The sequence below is a fragment of the Delphinus delphis genome, chromosome 3 (genome assembly GCF_949987515.2).
Source record: "Delphinus delphis chromosome 3, mDelDel1.2, whole genome shotgun sequence".
NCBI lineage: Eukaryota > Metazoa > Chordata > Mammalia > Artiodactyla > Delphinidae > Delphinus > Delphinus delphis.
Window position 1 is genome coordinate 28,519,513 of NC_082685.1, and position 21,412 is coordinate 28,540,924.

Genomic DNA, 21,412 nt, shown 5'->3' on the forward strand with positions numbered 1-21,412 from the left:
AGAAGTGTGGATTCTAGGGTGAGATTGCCTGGTTTTAAATCGCAGCCCTACCACTTGCCATTGGGGCTTTCCTGCCGATGTTTTACAGTCTTTAAGTTTTGAAAGTCGTTGACCTAATCCCCTCTCCTTACCAAGCAGTTATGTGACTCGCCCAGCATATCACAGCTAATCATTGGCAAAGACAGGACCGGAACTGCCCAGTTCTAGAGCAGCCAGTGGGCAGCAAACATGGTTTATAAAAAGCCAGTTAGTAAATATTTTAGGCTTTCAGGCCATATGGTCTCTGTTGCAACTACTCAGCTGCTGTAATGTGAAAGCAGCCATAGACAGTACATAAACAAATGGGTAAAACTGTATTTACAAAAACAGGCTGCACTGGATGGGCTTTAGCCTTTAGGCAGTAGTTTGCCAACCCCTGGAACAGACGGGTATGTGTACCACTGCTTCATACATACATTGCGACTAGGAGCCCTTGTCTTGCCTGGATGCCCCAGTATTTAGCTAAGGAACACAGGGAAACACAAACTTTGTCCGGGTACCAGTGTTCAATTACGTGCACTATAGGAGCAATAGTAAGTGCACTAATCCCCTAGTGCCCTGGAAAAAAAGTTTAATGCCCCCTTTCTAGTGCTCACAAGGAAGAGAGAGTGGGATCCACTGGTAGAAGTAGCATTGTCCACACAGATGATTTTAATATGGAAAACAGTCCCTTTTCATTAGACATTAATGCTCCAATTATGACAAAACAGAAAAGAGACTAGACAGAATACAGGTTAGTCTCAATAGAAATATAGTATATATAATGGGGTAGGTAGGGGCTTTATAAGAGAGAAATGGGAGGTGGATGGACTGTCTTTTAAATGCCATGGGGTATCCTTCTCAAACTCTTGCAAAAAATTGCATAGGGGCTTCCCTGGTGGCGCAGTGGTTGAGAGTCCGCCTGCTGATGCAGGAGATACGGGTTCATGCCCCGGTCCGGGAAGATCCCACATGCCGCGGAGTGGCTGGGCCCGTGAGCCATGGCCGCTGAGCCTGCGCATCCGGAGCCTGTGCTCCGCAGCGGGAGAGGCCACAACAGGGAGAGGCCCGCATACCATAAAAAAAAAAAAAAAATGCAGAGGAAGGAACACTCCCAAACTCATTCTACAAGGCCACCATCACCCTGATACCAAAAGCAGATAAAGATACTACAAAAAAAGAAAATTACAGACCAGTATCACTGATGAATATGGATGCAAAAATCCTCAACAAAATACAAGTAAACAGAATCCAACAACACATTAAAAGGATCATACACCATGATCAAGTGGGATTTGTCACAGGGATGCAAGGATTCTTCAATATATGCAAATCAATCAATGTGATATAGCACATTAACAAATTGAAGAAGAGAAAAACATATGATCATCTCAATAGATGTAGAAAAAGCTTTTGACAAAATTCAACACCCATTTATGATAAAAACTCTCCAGGAGGTGGGCATTGAGGGAACCTACCTCAACATAATAAAGGCCATATAGGAAAAACCCACAACAAACATCATTCTCAATGGTGAAAAACTGAAAGCATTTCCTATAAGATCAGGAAGAAGACAAGGATGTCCACTTTTGCCACTATTATTCAACATAGTTTTGGAAGTCCTAGCCACATCAATCAGAGAAGAAAAAGAAATAAAAGGAATCTAAATTGGAAAAGAAGAAGTAAAACTGTCACTTTTTGCAGATGACATGATACTATACATAGAGAATCCTAAAGATGCCACCAGAAAACTACTAGAGCTAATCAATGAATTTGGTAAAGCTGCAGGATATAAAACTAATGCACAGAAATCTCTTGCATTCCTATACACTAACAACAATTAAGGAAACAATCCCATTCACTGTTGCAACAAAAAGAATAAAATACCTAGGAATAAACCTACCTAAGGAGGCAAAAGACCTGTATGCAGAAAACTATAAGACACTGATGAAAGAAATCAAAGACAATACAAACAGATGGAGAGATATACCCTGTTCTTGGATTGGGATAATCAGTATTGTGAAAATGACTGTACTACCCAAAGCAATCTACAGATTCAGGGCAATCACTATCAAATTACCAATGGCATTTTTTATAGAACTAGAACAAAAAATCTTAAAATTTGTATGGAGACACAAAAGACCCCGAATAGCCAAAGCAATCTTGAGAAAGAAAAAAGGAGCTGGAGAAGTCAGACTCCCTGACTTCAGACTACACTACAAAGCTACAGTAATCAAGACAATATGGTACTGGCACAAAAACAGGAATACAGATCAATGGAACAGGATAGAAAGCTCAGAGATAAACCCACACACCTATGGTCAACTAATCTATGACAAAGGAGGCAAGGATATACAATGGAGGAAAGACAGTCTCTTCAATAAGTGGTGCTGGGAAAACTGGACAGCTACATGTTAAAGAATGAAATTAGAACACTTCCTACCACCATACAAAAATAAACTCAAAATGGATTAAAGACCTAAATGTAAGACTGGACACTATAAAACTCTTAGAGGAAAACATAGGAAGAACACTCTTTGACATAAATCACAGCAAGATCTTTTTTGACCGACCTCCTAGAGTAGTGAAAATAAAAATAAAGAGATGGGACCTAATGAAACTTAAAAGCTTTTGCACTGCAAAGGAAACTATAAACAAGGGGAAAAGACAACCCTCAGAATGGGAGAAAATATTTGCAAACGAATCAATGGACAAAGGACTAATCTCCAGAGTATATAAACAGCTCATGCAGCTCAATATTAAAAAAACAAACAACACAATCCAAAAATGGGCAGAAGACCTAAATAGACATTTCTCCAAAGAAGACATACAGATGGGCAAGACGCACATGAAAAGCTGCTCAACATCACTAATGATTAGAGAAATGCAAATCAAAACTACAATGAGGTACCACATCACACCAGTTAGAATGGCCATCATCAAAAAATCTACAAACTGTAAATGCTGGAGAGGGTGTGGAGAAAAGGGAACCGTCTTGCACTGTTGGTGGGAATGTAAGTTGATACAGCCACTATGGAGAACGGTATGGAGGTTCCTTAAAAAACTACAAATAGAACTACCATATGACCCAGCAATCCCACTGTTGGGCATATACCCAGAGAAAACCATAATTCAAGAAGAGTCATATACCACAATATTCACTGCAGCACTGTTTACAATAGCCAGGACATGGAAGCAACCTAAGTGTCCATCGACAGATGAGTGGATAAAGAAGATGTGGCACAGAAATACAATGGAATATTACTCAGTCATAAAAAGAAATGAAATTGAGTTATTTGCAATGAGGTGGATGGACCTAGAGTCTGTCACACAGAGTGAAGTAAGTCAGAAAGGGAAAAACAAATATCGTATATTAACGCATATATGTGGGATCTAGAAAATGTACAGATGAACCAGTTTGCAAGGCAGAAATAGTGACACAGATGTAGAGGACGAATATATGGACACCAAGGGGGGAAAGCAGGGGGTTGGGGGTGGGATGAGTTGGGAGATTAGGGTTGACATATATTCACTAATATGTATAAAATAGATAACTAATAAGAACCTGCTGTACAGCACAGGGAACTCCACTTCAATTTGCTGTACAGTAGAAACTAGCACAACATGGTAAAATAACTATACCCCAATTTAAAAAATAACTAACTAAATAAATAAATAAATCCGACGGGGGGAAATTGCATTATTTCTAGTTCATACTGAAATGCCCATTCAGTAGCTTGTCATGGTACAAAAAGGGGAGGCCAGGACAGTCTTGAAGTTTCATAGAATTAATGTGACCCTGAACTTGAGCTTGAAACCTGATGGAAAATGCTGAATTAAGAGCACTTACTTGAAGAAAAGCTTCCAACTGGGGCGACTTGGGGTAAAGCATATCTTCCCAATAGGAACAGGGCAGTGGGAGTAAAGCTAGATTCTAGAACTAGCAAAACTCTTCCAGGAAATGGAAGTAATAAGTAAGGTGAGGTTGATGAGGTCACCATAGGTTAGGCTTGGGCAGTCATCTAATGGGGGTGGAGGTCAGTCATTGTCAGACCAAACCATTTATTTTTTCTGTTGATTAATTTTCAAGGAAGTTTCTAGAACAAGAGGCAATGGGAGGCTTGCTCAGTTGTTTCCGGCTTTGGGTCCCTGAGTGGAAATGACAGAGAATATCTTTGCTGGAGTAACAAACTTGCCCTGAAAACAGGAGGCAGTGATAAAGTTGGGAGAAACTGTGAAAAGAAAGAGTAGTGAGTCCTGAATCCTCTAGGAGCTCGTTGCTACCCTGGGTAGGTCTCTTATGTCTTATAGCCTCAAATTTCTCATCTGTAAGATGGGGATAATAATTTCCACCTCAGAGTGCTTCAAGTACCAAATACGATGAATGTGAAAGTATACTGTGAACCATAAGGACCAAACAAACACAAGCTAAGATAATAATAGCTAATAATTACCGATCACTGCCTATGAGCCGGGCAGTGTGCTAACAAGTGTGCTTTCCGTGCCCTGTTTCAAGGGCGTGATGGTCAGCTGGATAATGTCCCCCCAAAGATGTGCATGTCCTCATCCCAGGAACTTATGAATCGTACCTTATGTGGCAAAAGGAACTTGGCATATATGACTAGGAATCCTGAGATGGGGAGGTTATCCTGGATTATCCAGTCAGGCTCTAAGTGTCATCACACAGGTCCTCTTAAGAGGGAGGCAGGACATCAGAGTGAACAGTAGGAGATGTGACAACAGAAGCAAGAGGTCGGAGTGATACAAGGAAGGGGCCATGAGCCAGGGAATATGGTAGCCTCTACAAGCCGCAAAAGACAAGGAAATGAATTCTCCTCTTGAGGCCTCCAGAAGAAACACAGTCCCGTGAACCCATTTTAGACTTCTGACCTCCAGACTGTATGAGAATAAGTTTACGTTGCTTTAAACCACAGAAGGTGTGGTAATCTGTTACAGCAGCCTTAGACAACTAAGGCAGGTGTCATTTCTGGAGTCAGGCTTGTGTGAATTTAAGTCCTGGGACCACCACTTGCTTCATCCATGACATGGAGGTGATAGAAAGGTGCCTGCCTCATCGGGTGGTTATAGAAATGAGATGACAAGGAGGACCCTCAGCCCAGTGCCTGCCTGGCATAAAATAAGCTCGCGGTTAATGTTGGCAATGATTAGTACCATCTCGTTTAATCACCAGGAAAGCTCTGTGAGATCAACGCTGCTCTCTGCCCCGTGTTACAGAGGAGGAAGCTTAACAAGATTATGAAAACTTACTCATGGTTGCACGGGCCGTAAGTGGCAGAGGCGGAATCTAAACCAGGTCGTTGCCTTTGAGGCCATGCTCACCCACTCTGCTCTTCTGCATCAGGGTTATGACAGTGACATCTCCATCGGATGCCGGCTGCTTAGGCTGGGACACAAGAACCAGATAGAGCAGAGTGCTCCCCTCCTGGGCAAAAGCCACCAAGACTGGAAATCGAATAAATCTGTGTCTGTTAGGGAAAAAGAAACTGTAGCTGCCATGGAGATCAGCATCTAAGAGGTTAGCAACCCTCTGACGTCCCTGGGCCGGGCAGCCCCACACGGCAAATCGTGAAGGTCTGAATACTGTGTTTAGTCACTTTGGTTCGGGAATAATTGCTATTATCGTAAATGTTTTATAGCCCTCATTACGGCTCACGTTTAAATATCAGTGTAGTCATACATTAAGAAGTCACCGCTGCCGGACGACTGCCGGATGCAGTTAGAATCCAAGCCCGGCATATAACTGCGCTGTATATTCAGCTGAATTAGGGCTGGCTGTGAACTCAGCCTGATGTTGAGTTGCTGGGTATATTTGGAAGGAAGCCTCTTTTCTGCAAAGGCTTCTTGCTCTTTGCTTTTGAGAGATAAGGGGGACACTCAGATTTTTGTTTGGTAGTGAGTCAACGACCCTAACTAGGTATCCCCCAGGTGTGGAGCCTAGAACTCTGGGATGGATAGAAGCAGAAATGAAGGCATTGTTTCTGCCCTGGAGGCATTCCTAATCCGCTGGAGAGGGGGTGGGATGGCGAACATAGCCCTCGTTCCTCGGAAACTCCCTACCAAGGCAGGAGAGCCCGGACCGATGGGAAGGACAGATTCTCCCGCCCTGTCTGATGACATGCTCTGAACACTTCCTGGGTGGATGGAGATAGGATGGATTCACACACACACACGCACACACACACACACACACACACACACACTCATAGAAAAGATAAGCCACGTGAAACAAAATAGCTACGTAGGTTCAACTTCATAAAATGTCAAGTGTCTGAATCGGTGTATAGTAAAGTTCCAGAGTGGGCAGAAGCAGGCAGTGTAAATTCGGTTCATTCCTCTTTATCATACTCTATGCCTCAAATAATGCCAGATGCAAGGTAGGTGCAGAAGAAATACGGGGGGGAGGGAGGAAAAATTATTAGGTTCTGTGCCTGCGTAAATAGATTTCCTCCTGGCCTTTTTGGCCAAAGGCCTTGAAGAATAGCATGGGGTGAGGAGTTTGTGGTCCCTGGAATCCTGCTGCGACTAGTGTCCCCAGGGGAGAAAGCATCTGTGCAGGGCCCCTCGGGTGGGGTGGGGTGTGTATGGGGGCCACTGTGTGCCAGACACACCTCTGTTTATATTCCCTTGGGGGTTGGGGTTGTGTCAGGGGAACAGGAATGACCAGGACAGGACTAGATTCTCTCCACCAACATCAGTTAAACGGTAGCCTCAGTGACTGAGCACATACTGTCTGCTAAGCCTTTTACCAGCCTGGGAGGTAGGTACCATTGCCTGCCTCCTTCTGCCGATGAAGAAGCTGTGGTTAAGAGATGTTGATCATTGGCCCGAGACCACACAACTAGGGTATATAAGACTCCATCTGAACCATGTATGGACCAGGCCTTGGGACTGTAGTAAGGCATAAGATAGAAAATGTTAGAGGGTGTTTTAAGAGGAAGATAACGTGTTTACCGAGAGCCAGGGGCAAAAGAAGTCTGTTTTAACCAGTGAAGGCTTCCAAAGAAAGACTCCTTCCTGGGCCAGTGGGACCCCGTGGGAGGGTAAGAGGAGGGGATGGGTGAGAAGAAGGTATCTGATGTGGCCTTGGGGGAGCACAGGAGCAAGTGGCCGTCACGAAGGAGCGTACCATGGGCTCTATCCCACTCCTGCTCTTTGGGATGCAAAGTGAGGCAGGTGTGGGTCAGAGAGCGGAGAACTAGGTCCAGTCTTGCCGCGAACGGTTGCCTCTGTCTGCATAGTCACTGAAATAACCGACCCAGACGGGCCCTTCGGCTACATAACATTTCCACCTCTGCACATGGTTTCCTTGGCTGCCATGCTTTCCCTGGGCTCCCATGATAGGTCCTTCTAGAAGGGTAAGCCCAGGGCCGTACTTACCTACAGGCTGATTTCATTCTGGTCCGTTTATGGGGCTCACATCCGTCTCTTCCCTTTTCCCTGTACAAAGATACCAGTCAGTGTCAATGCCGCACTGGAGGAGTCCCCATCCATGGTCATCAGGAGGCGCAAGCAAGTAGAGACTGAATCCCTGTGCTCACAGAGCTCACAGCCTCACTTCAGACAAGATGTGCTTAAAGAGCCAGAAGATGGCTGGAAAATACTCATAAAATAACCTATCCACATAGCATCCTGCATGAGGCAGTATGTATAATGGGCAGAGCAAGGAGTTTGGAGCAAGCGAGTACTGGGTTCAAATCCCATGTCCACAGCTTAATAGCTGTGAGTCCTTGGAGAAGTAGGTTTACTTCTCTGAAGCTCAGCTTCCTCATCTATAACACAAGGATAAAGCCTCCCCTGTAGGGTTGTGTGCAACTAAGCAAGATGTTTTGTATCTGTTTCCTTCTCTCTAAAATGAGGACAAGAATATGTAACTGGCATTGTAGTTGTGGGAATCAGCGACGTTGTAACAAAGCACTCAGGACACAGTAGGATTTCAGGAGGCAAGCTTATGGCTCCAGGTAGGTAAGTGAGTACTGAGAGGGCAGCAGAGGAAAGGAGGAATCCACTTGGAAAAGGAATCAGGGATTCTCTTATCATCTGGAGGCTTGTCTCCGGCTGCTGCACCAACTGACCCATGGCTGTTGATTGATGGTCCCTCTTGCAGTCACATCCATCCCTTCCCCACCTTCCATAAGCATCCTGGTACCTGCCACACTGCTGCCCTGTTGACCTGTTTCTCCTCTCTCTCCGCAGCACTCTCAATAACAACAACATTAGCCGCATCCTGGTCACCAGCTTCAACCACATGCCGAAGATTCGAACCTTGTGAGTAAAGGTCCCCTGCTTCCTCCCCCACCTGCTCCCCACCTTATGCAGCTTCAGAGCATCACTCTCAGCTGCTTGTAAAGCCTCACCCTTGGTTCCTACATCCACACACCTCCTCCCTCTGCTACTGACTAAGGTGTGTTGGTGAGCGAGGGCAGACTTGGGGAAGGGTCACGGAGCCATCCATGGTTCTGAACCACCATCCTGCTTCAGGCCAACTCAATTCTCTTCACCCCGGGAATCTTCCTGGACTGGGGAAATCTTCTTTGTGTTTTCCACCTGGATGGAAAAGTTTATGAGTGTTACATCGTCACAGAACTTTTAGAACAGGGATGTGATGATTCATCATTTGTTTAGTTCATGTCCTGTACCACTGGCAGTTCTATCCTACTGCCAAAGGCTACAGTTGCTTCCCGCTCTGGGAACGGTAGAGGAGGGGGAGTCTTAGCTACCCCTTCACCCCAGCCTCCCACCCGCCACACACCACACTTCGCTGCTCACTGGATGATATTCTGGTGTCAGAATGCAGTAACTCCATTCTTTATCTTTAATGTGTTGGGTGAGCTCAAGCCTTCCAGAATGTGTACTCAGAAAGCAGATCTCCCCATGGCGCCCCATACCGAGAGCAGGTCTAGTGCCTTTGTTACCTGGGAAGTTCTCCTCTCTCAGCCAGAAATCCTTTTTCAGTTCCTCTGCAAATGTACTCTGCTGGCCTTTCCAAAGAGGTTCATACTTGATGTTTTTCTTGTGTTGGTGGAGCCCCAATGGAGTTTATATCACAGCAGTAGGGGAGAGTCAGCCCCCAAGAGTAAAGTGCCTGGCACACAGTAGACAGTAAATGGTATTTATAGTTATATTATTATTATCATCATCGTACTATTTATCCAGAAATCTGGATTAAAAATACCAAGCAACCAGCTTCTCTATGGCCCCTGAGCAACATTGCATCCAAGCAGATGTGAAAATCCTTAGAGCAGTGGTTCCCAGAGTGGGGGTCCCTAGACCAGTAGTGTCAGCATCACCTGGAACTTGTTGAAAAGCAAAATTGCAGGTCCCACCTCAGACCCATGGAATCAGAATCTCTGGGGTGGACCCAGCCATCTGTTTCTAACAAGCCCTCCAGGAGATCTCAATACTTATAAGGTTGGAGACCCCTGCATTAGTGAGAAGGTGACCTTATCTCAGGTAAGAATGAAGCAAAGGTCAACGAAGCAATGGATGAGGAGCTGATACAGAGAACCCTCAGAAGGACAGAGTTGGGAGTCGGACAGACCTGAGGTTAAATACGAGCTCTGCCACGTACTCCGGGCAAGTTGCTTCATCTCTCTGTTCTTCATAGATAGTGAATTCATAAGTGCTTGCCTCAAAGTTATGGTGGGAATGACATGTACTAACAGGTAAAGTGCCTGGTCATGGTGTCCACCCAGCAAATGCTAGTTATTATATAGAAGGAGGACCCAAGCTCAGCTTCCATCATTGTGCCCATTTCTTCCTCTGATTCCTCCTGGGGTAGCAGAATTCAGCCAAGAAAATCTATCTTCTTCCTTTCCTTTTGAAAGAGGGTGGTGGGACTTCCCAGGCAGTCCAGGGGTTAAAACTCCACACTCCCGATGCAGGGGGCACGGGTTCGATCCCAGGTCGGGGAACTAAGATCCCACATCCTACATGCTGCATGGTGCGGCCTAGGTAGACAGATAGATAGATGGATTGATGAAAGGGAATGGTGCAGGGGAAATCACTGGGTCCTCAGGGTGCTGGGCCCGCATCTCCCCAGGCGAGTGGGTTGAAAAGAAGAAGTACGGCTCTCACCTGCGCAACCACCAGTCCAGCTCCTGTGGGCTGCTGCTTTGTGATTTCTACCTCCCCTCCTGTTATTTTCAGTTGAAAAGCATCAATAAGAGAGCAGGGAGGGGTCCACGGGAGGCAGGGAAGATGGTGAGGTCTGGATCTTTGTTGGGTTGTTGTAAGGGTGGGGGAAGAGGGTAGGAGAGTTTTTTCTCCTTGTTTCTGCTGTCATCCTTCCCTGTGGTCCTGAACACTCATCTGATGAGTTCAGATCAATCCATCAATCTCGTCTGTTCTCTTTGCTCCCTGCCCGCTGCCGTTTTCTCTTTAGTTTAATTTCAGAGATGGCTCTGTAGAGAACTCCCCAGAGACTTGAGCTGACTAATCCCCCTTCACTGTAATTAAAGTGCGGTGGTGAGGGGGGAGCGCTGGTGGTGGAGAAAGGGGGGAAGAGGAGAGAGGAAGGAAGTCGTAAATGGGATTTCTAAAGGAAAGCTTTTATATTGAATTCAGAAAGCCACATTTTATAGAAAATGAACGCTGACCCTCTCTAAAAGGATTTGCTGGAAATTTAATTTAGCATCTGTGGCTAAAAGGCACCTTTTACAAATTGGCATTTGTATTCATTCACCTTATCTTCTGTAAAAGTGGTTTCGCCAACATGAAATATGGTGTTTCTGTCTGCAAAAGACCACAGAACAACTGACAGGAACCACCCAGCCGCCTTGATGCTTTGGTGGCTAAGAAATGACAGCCTTGTACAGGCAGGGCCTTGGGTTGGGAAGAGCCTGAGGTCTGGAGCTAGTCTCCTCACAGTAAGAATAATAAGAGCAAACATTTCTTCGGTAGTTTACGGTGTCCTAGGCCTTGTGCTTAGCATTTTCCATGAATCATTTCAATCCTCACAATGGCCCAAGCAAGGAGGCACCATTAATATCCCCATTTTATAGATGATAACACTGAGGCCCAGGATTAGATTGCTGCCCGAGGTCAAAGTCGAAAAGCACAGAGCCTATGTCAGATTCTGGCACTATGACATCAGAACCTGAGCTTGCTCCGTTCAGTAGGAACAGAAGCAGAAGAGCATCAGGTGAGCTGAGGAAGGGGAGACTGGAGCTTCCACGTGGCTGAAAGGCCACTGGAGGCCACCCTCCCTTGTGTCATTGCCATCACAAAAGTTATTGAAAGTAATTAAGATAATGTCTCTTCTCACTCAAGAAAACTAGAAATACTCCTGGCAGTGTCTGGGCTCAAGTTTCAAGATCGTCAAGATTCTTTTTCTTTTAACATTCGTATTTGGGATAACATTGCTCAATTTGATCTGCGGAACATGATGTAAAAGGCAGCTTGAAAGGCTCTGCCCAGCTCGACTCTCCAGCCCTTCTGCTGCGTAAAATTCCAAGAGGGGGAGATCTGAGCCTGTCCACTGTCCTGGGCTTTTGACAAGAGCCTTCACATGGATTCAAAAGCAGTTTGGGTCACCTCTTTTCGATGGTCGTACTTACAAGAGGAGAAATTCCTACAGAAGTGGACAAAGGGATAAGGGCCATCTGTAGCAAGGTTAAAAAAAGGAGGTAGCTTGGGCTTCCCTGGTGGCGCAGTGGTTGAGAGTCCGCCTGCTGATGCAGGGGACACGGGTTCGTGCCCCGGTCCGGGAGGATCCCACATGCCGCGGAGCGGCTGGGCCCGTGAGCCGTGGCCGCTGAGCCTGCGTGTCCGGAGCCTGTGCTCCGCAAAGGAAAAAAAAAAAAAGGAGGTAGCTTGGGGCTGGCCAGTGGGGATTAAGGAACAACCAACCTAATATAAACTTCCAAAAGGGAAACCGCTGACATTTTGATTATCCCAGAAATTAATCAGCTCAGTAAGGATCTGACTTACCTAAACCTCATTTTTGTTGTTCCATTGGTCTCTTACCTCTGATTGGAACTGATGGGAATTTGTTTGCATTGATCCGCCTTGTTTCCTTAGCTTCCATACCTCAGTGCCAAAGAGGGCAACTGCCTTTCCTAATAAAAGCCAAGCTCATTAAAAGGCACACAAAAAATTCTGGCACCTCGACCTGGGCATGCCACTGCAGCCTACCTCTGCTCTGCCTTGTCACTAAGAACTGACCCACTGTCACTTTTTTCCTAGACAGCCTTAATACCTGGTGGTGTATTCCTGGCCGCGCAATCATCTCTCTCTCCCTCTCTCTCTCTCTCTCTCTCTCTCTCAGCAGCTCACTGATGGGTCAGGAGACAGATCATTTTCCCTCATGCTGCAATTTCCCAAAATGTCCCGATGCAGAAAAGGAATTCCCTCCTCCCCTTCATACTCTTTGGGAAAGAGTAACCAGCTCCAAGTCCAACACCAGGCCCCCCTCCATCCTTGGCACAAAGTGGTCATCTTTGTTGAATACACAGAGGTCTTGCCTTCCTTCTTAGAAATGAGGTCCTTCCCTCCAGGTTAGGATTTTGCCTTCCCTGCCCCTCCCCACCTGTCGTACCTCTTCCTGGAGTGCCAGACTAAGAGGGAGCCAGGCTTTTTTCCACAGCATCGGGGCCTGAGCTTTGATGTTCAGAGGCGAGCATTGCTTGGGGCCCATTACAGGCGCAGTATCTTGGTCCTGGGGGTACATGTAGTTGTCTTTGACTTTTAAGTATTGGCTCTGAAATACAAAAAGAAAATTATAACATCCAAATTAATCATGTTTCAACAAAATCGTAAAAAATCTTTTCAAATATTTTTCAGCGGAAAAAAATGACATTCTAGGTGGGATATGGGTTCGTTTAGTCAGTCTGATGTTATGGGATCTGGGACCCCCACCCTGAGTCTGCCAAGGTCCCTGGTGGCCCTGGCCTGCCCGAGGTTTGCACCCGTGCAGGGCCAGGGAGACTCTGCTGGCAGGCAGCGCAGATGAGCTACACTTGGCCAATGTTTAGCAATGTTGACCTTACGCTAAGTGGAGTGTGGTCAAGAGCCCTTTGCTGTCTCCATTTCAGACATGGCTGTAGCCTGAGCCACTGCTTCGGTCTGCCACTCAGTATTAACTGGCATGACACAGAGTACTTGAAAGTCCCAAGATATTGCTGGCTGATGAGCAGATGCAGGATGGGGCAGTTGAAATTTGCATCAGAAAGCCGAGTATACGATAAGCTGTCGTGACTAAAACTCACCTACCGCCACTGCTAATGATCTAAGTTTGTAGGGACTGTGGCAGTTGGAAACCCCTGATGCAGAAACCTTGGGGAAGAACCTTTAGGATCCCCTGGGTATCCTTAGGTTGCCCTCCAGACAATGGAAAGGAAATTCAGCTTAACCAGATGAGGCTCCCCTCAGACGTGGAACCTGAAGATCCCTCTCAGGAATCTTATCCACTCCAGGGTGAGAAGCTGAGCTGGAACCACAGCTACTAGAGGGAGAAAGCCCAGGAGTCCTGAAGATGGATCAAAAGCCTTTTCAGAGGCACCGAACCAGGCAGAATAGCAAATACACCAGGGGGACTTGAACTTGGGAAGGCTGTGAAGGGCACTCTGGAGAAAGTGCTGTGGATTACAAGAGTCTGTAAACACCTTATTTAAACAGGAGGATGAAGAGAAGGTGCATCCTTCAGAAAGTACCCTTCTCTCTGTTCCCTGCTTACCCTAGCTAGTACACACAGTGGTATTGGTTTTAGGCTCACCAGCATGACACACAGGGGGTCCATTAAAGGGACACTTAGAGAGAAAACGAAGGAAGGAGAGAAAAGACAACAGCAGATCTCTGCCACAGTTCACCACAGACTGGAGCGTGGAGATTAAGGAGCTGTTGTAAAGCATCTGTAACCAGGGCTAGCTAAAGTACGGAAAGCTACACCTGAGTCACGCTTTTGGAAGTTTGACCTGAATCAGGATCATCGCTGTAATAATGTCACCCTCCCTCTGCTATGGGTTGAGCCTTTCCTGAGTGGGAAAGAAAGGGATGGAATTACTATTAAAAAATGGGAATTGCTCAGAAGCCTGGCGGCCTCCACTGGATGTGGCCGGCACGAGAAGATGACTGTCATTTGTGGCTTGGCAATCACAGGGTTGAGGCTCCTGTGGTGATTCCGTGGTGCAGAGGACAGTGCTCCCCTGGGCTCCCAAGGACTGCCACACTGGGCAAAGGGCACGGAGGTTCAGCCCACTCTATTCAGACGGTGGCACCCTCCCCACTTCCTGCTGTGACGGCATCTTCCCTCTGTCCCTCCCTCTCCCAGGCGCCTCCACTCCAACCACCTGTACTGCGACTGTCACCTGGCCTGGCTCTCAGATTGGCTGCGACAGCGGCGGACCATTGGCCAGTTCACTCTCTGCATGGCTCCTGTGCACCTGAGGGGCTTCAACGTGGCGGACGTGCAGAAGAAGGAGTACGTGTGCCCAGGTGAGGTGACCCCCCCACTCCCCTCCCCTCCTGTCCTGTGACTCTCCCACCTGTGAGCTCTCCTTAACATCACCTGGGCCTTGAACACACACCCCAGAGCTCGGTGTGGAGCCTCGCAGGTTGCCCCAGCATTCGCCAGTCACTTAAAGAACTCTAAGGTGCCTCCGTGTGTTCCAGAAAAGAAGCTTTTGCCGTCTGATAAAGGAAAATGCTCAAGGAGCTCATGAATCACTTCCTGTTAAGCCTCAGAGTCCATTAGGTACTTTAGCATTGGCCAAACCCGCTCCTATCGCCCATTTGCTCCTAGAAATTGAGAGTCAGGCTAATAGAGGCTGTGAGGTCAGCCTGCTTGGCTGGAAATCTTAGCTCTGTCCCTTAATGGTGTGTGACTTTGGTAAGTTACTGCATGTCTGCAAAATAGAAAAAATCGTAGTCCGTAACTCCAGGGATGGGTGGGAGGATTCAATGAAATAATGCATATAAAGCACTTAGCATGATACACAGCACTTGGTAAGAGCTAATGAGTGGAGCTTAATTATTATAGTTTAGTGGGCCCACAAAATGCTGAGCAAACACGAGAGTTTGATCTGTGGGTAATCGAACTGTAATAGAAGTACAGGTGCCCATGTAGTGCTGAAAACAGAGCTGTGCTTGCACATGACTGAAGGCAGCTCATCTCTCCAGGATGGGAGGTGGCTGAGTGACCTGAGAAAAGTTTCCCAGAGGATGTCGCCTTTGCCTTGGGTCCTAAATGTTGTTTGCTTGTTTGTTTTTACTTTTCATTGACATTGCCCAATCCCATCCATTCTTCCCTTTTCTGGTGGCAAGGAAGTAAGCTAACCTCTTGATTTCCTCAAAAAAAAAAAAAAAAAAAAAAAGAGTATTCAGTTGAGGAGTTCCCCAAAGATGCATTCCTGAGATCCAGGAACTCAGTCCTGGAATTGGGAACCAGTGGCTTCTAAAGGCTGCTCTGCTGCTTTCTCCTGTCATGTTCCAACTTTATCAAGTCATTTAATACCCAAAAACACTTTAACATGTTTCAGAGCAGTACCTCAACAATTTGCTATAGACGCCCACTTAGAAATCACTTTCCATCAAACACATAATAAAACCGTTTATCACACAGACACCCAACTCAAATATAGTGACTGTAATTACAGTAATTACTAGGAAAAGGGTACAATATCGGCATAAGTGCCAGTGAAAGAAATAATTATAGAGTGCAGGAGTCATCCAAAAGCTATTGAGAAAAACTAATTAGGGAGGAGGTTAAAACACATTATTATGGGTGGGTACAAAGTTTAAAGCTGCACACCAACACGAATGCCAACACGAAGGTGCTTCGTCACGAAAGCACCTTCCCATCAAGGGAGTGCCGAGACATTGCTTACCCAGCAGCAGTCAGGACTCAAAACCCAGGGCCGGGAGGCTGATCCTCCTGGGTCCTGGAAATGTTACTGCCCCAGGTCTCCCTCCTCTGAAAAAGCTGGATCTCACAGGTGGGTTAATAGTTACATAGGTGACTATGACCTTTATCATATCCCCTGGTTATAGCTATCAAAGCCCATTGCTAGTGATGGGCTGTAACTTCTTCATACGAGGCCAGGTGTCTTTTAAGGACACGAGAATTTAATCCACAGACTGCAGACATGAATATGCTGTTAATCTCCACCCTCTCACTAGTAGTATGAATTTAGGGGAGTGACGTATTAGGGCCCCTATGCGTGGGGGAATTTTTTAGATGCTTTTCCCAGGCTCTCAAGGCTTCAAAATAGGATTCCGTGCAGGGCGACGTTCTGAAAAGTAAGTCAGATACAGTGGCAGGGAGAACTGGTGAATTGAACATCTGTAACGAATGAACAACCGCCCTCATTAGTGGGGTTCAGGAGGAGCACCCTCTCCCAAAAGTACTACGTCTTTCATGATTTGTTCAAGGTAGGTGGTGAGGCTGTGATAAAAGGATGCCAGAGGAAGCAGCGTGGAGCAAGACAGCCTGTGCGCGCACAGGAGGTCAAAGAGATGGGCTATTTTCATGTACCGACCAACCCCCCTACCATGAGATGCAGCCCACTTCTGAGGGTGCAGGGCCTGCCCCACGGCAGAGCCCAGCGAGGCATCTGAATGAGGCGGTTTGGGACAGACCTGATGGCCCTTGTTTAAAGCTGCAAAACCACCAGGGTCCCTCCTCGTCCAAGCTATTCCTCCCATAACCCGCAGGAGGAGGACTTCAGTCAGGAAAGGAGGAGCATGGACATCTCTTAGAAAATAGAAGTCGTCCGCTCAGGAGAAAGAAAGGCATGGGGCAGCAATTAAACCATCCCTATGTGTATCCATCACCAGTGGCCCCTGTTGAGGCAGCCTTAGAAAAACTTCCCTGCGCCCCTACACGGTATCGAAAAATTCACCCAATGCATGACTCCAGAGACGGGAAAGAGCTTTATCTCTCTCAGCCTGTGAGGGCCCTGCCTGCCCAAGTCCCTGATATCTGCCTTTGAATCAAATCTGGCTGTCTGGAGCCCAGCCTCTTCTCCCCAGAAGTCTGGCCTACTGGTTCCTTATCACCGCAGCTAACCCAGAAGTTTGCTGGCGGCGCACTCTGGCAAAATTCATCCGCTCTGTCAATGGTCTCCTTCAATCGAGGGCATTTATTTTCCTCTCCTGGGGAGACAGCTGGGCATTTTTCACAAGGGTGGGAGACTCTTATTTTATTTATTATTAACAGTTTTCTATGATATGCAACAGGACTGCTTGGTTTCCTTTAGCTCTTGCTGAAAGGATTTCTCTGTTCATTTTCCTTGTTTTAAGGGGAAGTTAGGGCCCTAGGACTAGAAGGGTCCCTCAGTGGACTTTATGAGTTCATACAGCAGATTGGAGAAAAGGTTCTGCTTTGGCCATGATTAGGCTCACATGAGTTGCAAGTTGAATTTTTTTTCCACCCTTAGCTAAAGGGCTTATCTTGGAGTTTAAACTCTAGGATTTGTCTTCCATGTGTCAATTTTCTGATCCCTTAATCTGAGACAGTTTCTACCAGTTACAATTTGTAACTCAAGGGTAGTAGCTAAATATTTGACCTCTTGAGTCAGTTATCTCTTTCCTCTGAATATCTTTGAACCCCTTGGTTTGTCCACCCATTTCACATGTATCTGTCCTTTGCCTTTGAATGTGAGATATATTTTCATGAAGACTAATCTTGTCTTCTAGTAATAAGGGGCCATGTCTTACATTTTTTTCCGGTGCCCCAATACCTAGAATAGTGCTGCATCCTAAGAGCCTCTCAACAAACTCTTCCTCAGTTATTATTAAAAATGAAATAGGTGTATCTCCTTGGAAACAAGAAACTTTCCCCTTCTACTTCTTTTTTTTTTTTTTAATTTGAGACTAGTTACTAGGTATAAAGTTAATTAAGGTGAGCCATGACTAGCCACCCATTTCCTTAGGAGGTTTTAATTAAAACACCGTAATTGGACATTGAAGGAATGAGATTATTAGGTTTATTGAGGCATTCTCCAAATTATCATGCCTCTGGTATTTAAATCACGTTCATTTATATTCTCATCATAATTGCTCAAGTCCCATTGTCATTGCAGTCTGTTGTTGGCTTTTGAAAGACCAGAGGCCAACAGGGATGCTTAATTTGAATACTGGAATTCATTTATTTCCACGCGCTCACGAGGCCAGTTGATTTTCCAACTCTCCACACTCTACTGGGTGAAGTCCTCTTTAAAGACAGAAAGAAACAACGGCTCTAATGCAAGAGTGTCCAGCCATCTCCAGGGTAGCTGACACAATACGTGTCTCACCCCTGAGCCTCCTTTCCTGCTTCCTGAGATTCCAAGGCTTTGATGGTTTTCCACTTCATGGCAATAGAGAGGCATGGTGGGTGTCTTTTTGGCAGAGGAGATGGTAGGAGAGCCCTTCTATTATGGGAATAATAATAATGGATCTACGACAGGGGTTTTATGAGGATCAAGTAAGGGGATATATACAAAGCACGCAATGCAGTGCGTAGGAAACATCCTATAAACGTTAGCTACTATTATGAGAATGATGGTCATTATTAGATTGGCCACGACTGTGTCCACGGGCAGGTACACTCCTCTCTCAGGGCTTCTGTTTCCCCCACCATCTCCATGGCCCTCCCTGGGTCTGGAGCTCGGTGACCTCTGCCCCACTCATCTGGGCAGACAAGTTAGAGCCTTTGGCTTTCAGGGTGATGATCGTTCCCATTTGCCAATGAGCAGAAGAACAAAGATGGGGTCAGAGCTGGGCAGTCATCATATCCCCGGTCACCTCTCCATCTTTCTTCTTTCTCAGACCCGGAGGGAGAATTGTGCAGTCAGCAGAGGGAGGATAATTGGTACAATGTCCATGCCGGTGACCACAGGCACTTGCCCTGTGAGAGGTCTAGCTGGGAACACGTTCCTGCCCTCTCGCTCGTTGACAGCCCCCTGGGCTGGGAAGCAGCTCCCTTGATGACCAGTAAGAGTGGGAAGGGCCAGCACCTCCGTTCCCCCCAAGCTCTGCTCTGCCCTCCCTCCAGACATCAGGCCACAGTCCAGGGAGTCTTAGGAGACATCTGAAGGGAGGCCGGGCATCTCAGCTACCTCCTTATTAGGCACAGAGGTGGCTTTGGCTCCAGATTGAAATTCCAGAGCTGCAGTGATTAAGGAAAGGTGAGATGGGCCCCCAGAAGAGAGACAGGTACTCGGCCCACATCCCCATCTTCCTACTCTGATCAGGACATCCTTCCACCCCAGGGCAGTAGCATTTTAGCACTGGGAATGGAAGAGTTCTGAGAGCAGAGAACCTGGGCACTTATTTTATTTATTTATTTTTTTTTTTTGCGGTACTTATTTATTTATTTTTTTTTTTGCGGTACGTGGGCCTCTCACTGTTGTGGCCTCTCCCGTTGCGGAGCACAGGCTCTGGATGCGCAGGCTCAGCGGCCATGGCTCACGGGCCGAGCCACTCCATGGCATGTGGGATCTTCCCGGACTGGGGCACGAACCCGTGTCCCCTGCATCAGCAGGCGGACTCTCAACCACTGCACCACCAGGGAAGCCCCTGGGCACTTATTTTAAAATGAAGAAAGGAAGAACAAGCCCACATGCACTCCTAAGTTTATAAGAGAACGTCTTAGAAAGTACATGACAGGGGGTCTGCTGGCTGGTTCATCAAAGCGCTCTGATTTAAGGCCCTTGCTGTGCCAGGGAGAAGAGGCAGTGCTACCAGCCGGCAGGCTCCCTCGAGGACCATGAGGATTCCTAGCCCCCCTGAGAACGCATTATACAACAGGGACACACACGTGCATGCAGGTAGGCACCCACCTAGAGAGACCCTTTCCATCAAGGAGACGCAGAGACTCCTTCTACCCCAATCTAAAAACCCTGCTCGCGTTCCTCTCTTCTTCCTAGCTCGTAGTCATAGAATTTTCTGGGTAGAAAGGTAGGTGTTTCCTCGCTTTGTCCCCCTGGAAATCTGCTGTCTCCTGCGTCACTCTCTTTAGCCTCAATGTGTGTGGACAGGAAAGGCTGGGAGGGATGGATTTGCTGACAGAGGTCGACAGAGGACCTAGGACGCCTGACCTGTGCAGGTGAGCTAGGCTCAGAGAGGGCCTCAGGGGACTGGACAGATGGCCTTTGCTGTGATAGAAAGACCTGAGCTTCAGTCACGAGAGTCCTGTCCACCCATTTCCACTCCGTTTCCCCACTCTGAGGCTGATGCTATGGACTAGTGCCCAGGGCACTCAGAACTCAGGGCGCCTCCCCTCACGGTCCTTCCAGAAGAATCGTTCACCTCCGTAGCTTGGTGGCATTCAGTCCCCATGTCTCTAAGGCTTCTGGGGCAATTTCATTCATGTATTCACCCTCTCACTCACCCAAGGTGTGTTTATTGAGTGTTTTGTGCCAGGCCCTCTTTTAGGCACTGAGGATATAATAGTGAATAAGACAGAAAAGGTCACTGACCTTGTAGAACTTATAGGCTAGTCTCACTCTGTCCAGAGACAGAAAGCAAAGGGGAAGGACTCCCACCACACAGGACTCAGAGACCCAGAGGGAAATAGGCTTGGTTCCTCCAGCATTGATTAAGGGGGAGTGTTGCCAGGGAAAGCAAACTCATCTTTCAACCCCGGCTTAAACCTGAAGTGTTTTGTTTCAACCAGAGAGTAGCATCCTTGCCACGTGTGAATACCTAGCTGGGGAGCTGCCAGCCCGGGATGCTGACAGAGACTATAATTACCGTTGTTTCTCTCTGCGTGATAAAAGGTGTCGTTAGTGACCTGGTTAAGGAAGCTTTTCAAATCCTGTTTGGCCTTGACAACATCCTTTGCAATGTAGCACACCCTTTCTTCCAAATCAGAGCCACCCTGTGAAAGACACAGCTCGTTCCCAGAGGGACTCAAGGCTGCAGCCTGGGTCTGGTTGAAACAGAATTCATTTCAGCACAGAAGTCAGAAGAGGTACCTTTGAAGAAACTGCACTTCAGAACTTTCTGTTGCCCATGTGAGCCCTAAAACATAATGCCTTTCTTCCGCTCTTTTCTGACACACGCCATTAAGTAATATTTTGACAGATCAAAAGAGGGATGGCCTTCTGATGCCCTGTGCCTCAGTGGATGGAAAGACAAGTGCTCAGGCTCAGGGCTCCATGGAGCCCCTGATGCTTCCCATCCAGTAAGGTGTGGGATGTGGCGTGTCTCCCTGGCTGGTCAGGCACCGGAGCCCCTTGATAGTCAGGGCCAGGCATGGCAGTTTTCTTTGGGGAGCACCATCTACACTTCAAAAGCCCTGACGCCTGCAGTCCTGGCGCTCCCAGCCTCCGTGGGAGGATGCAGGTGAGGAGACGCAAGCCCTGCCCACTGTAGATCCTCTTTGCCACCTGCAAAGAGATGCAGCGGAGGAGGGAAAGCTTTTAGGTGTCTTCTGATCCTTCTGCTTCCATTT

The 21,412-nt window shown here is 47.0% G+C and overlaps 1 protein-coding gene across 1 annotated transcript in view; it reads left to right on the forward strand.

Moving 5' to 3' along the window:
• SLIT3 (slit guidance ligand 3) overlaps positions 1-21,412 on the forward strand; it is a 609,828-nt gene that overhangs the window by 451,590 nt on the left and 136,826 nt on the right. The window contains exons 7-8 of the mRNA XM_060008410.1: positions 8,233-8,304; positions 14,306-14,469. Of these exons, the coding sequence (XP_059864393.1) occupies positions 8,233-8,304; positions 14,306-14,469 (236 nt within the window). The remainder of the gene's footprint in view (positions 1-8,232; positions 8,305-14,305; positions 14,470-21,412) is intronic.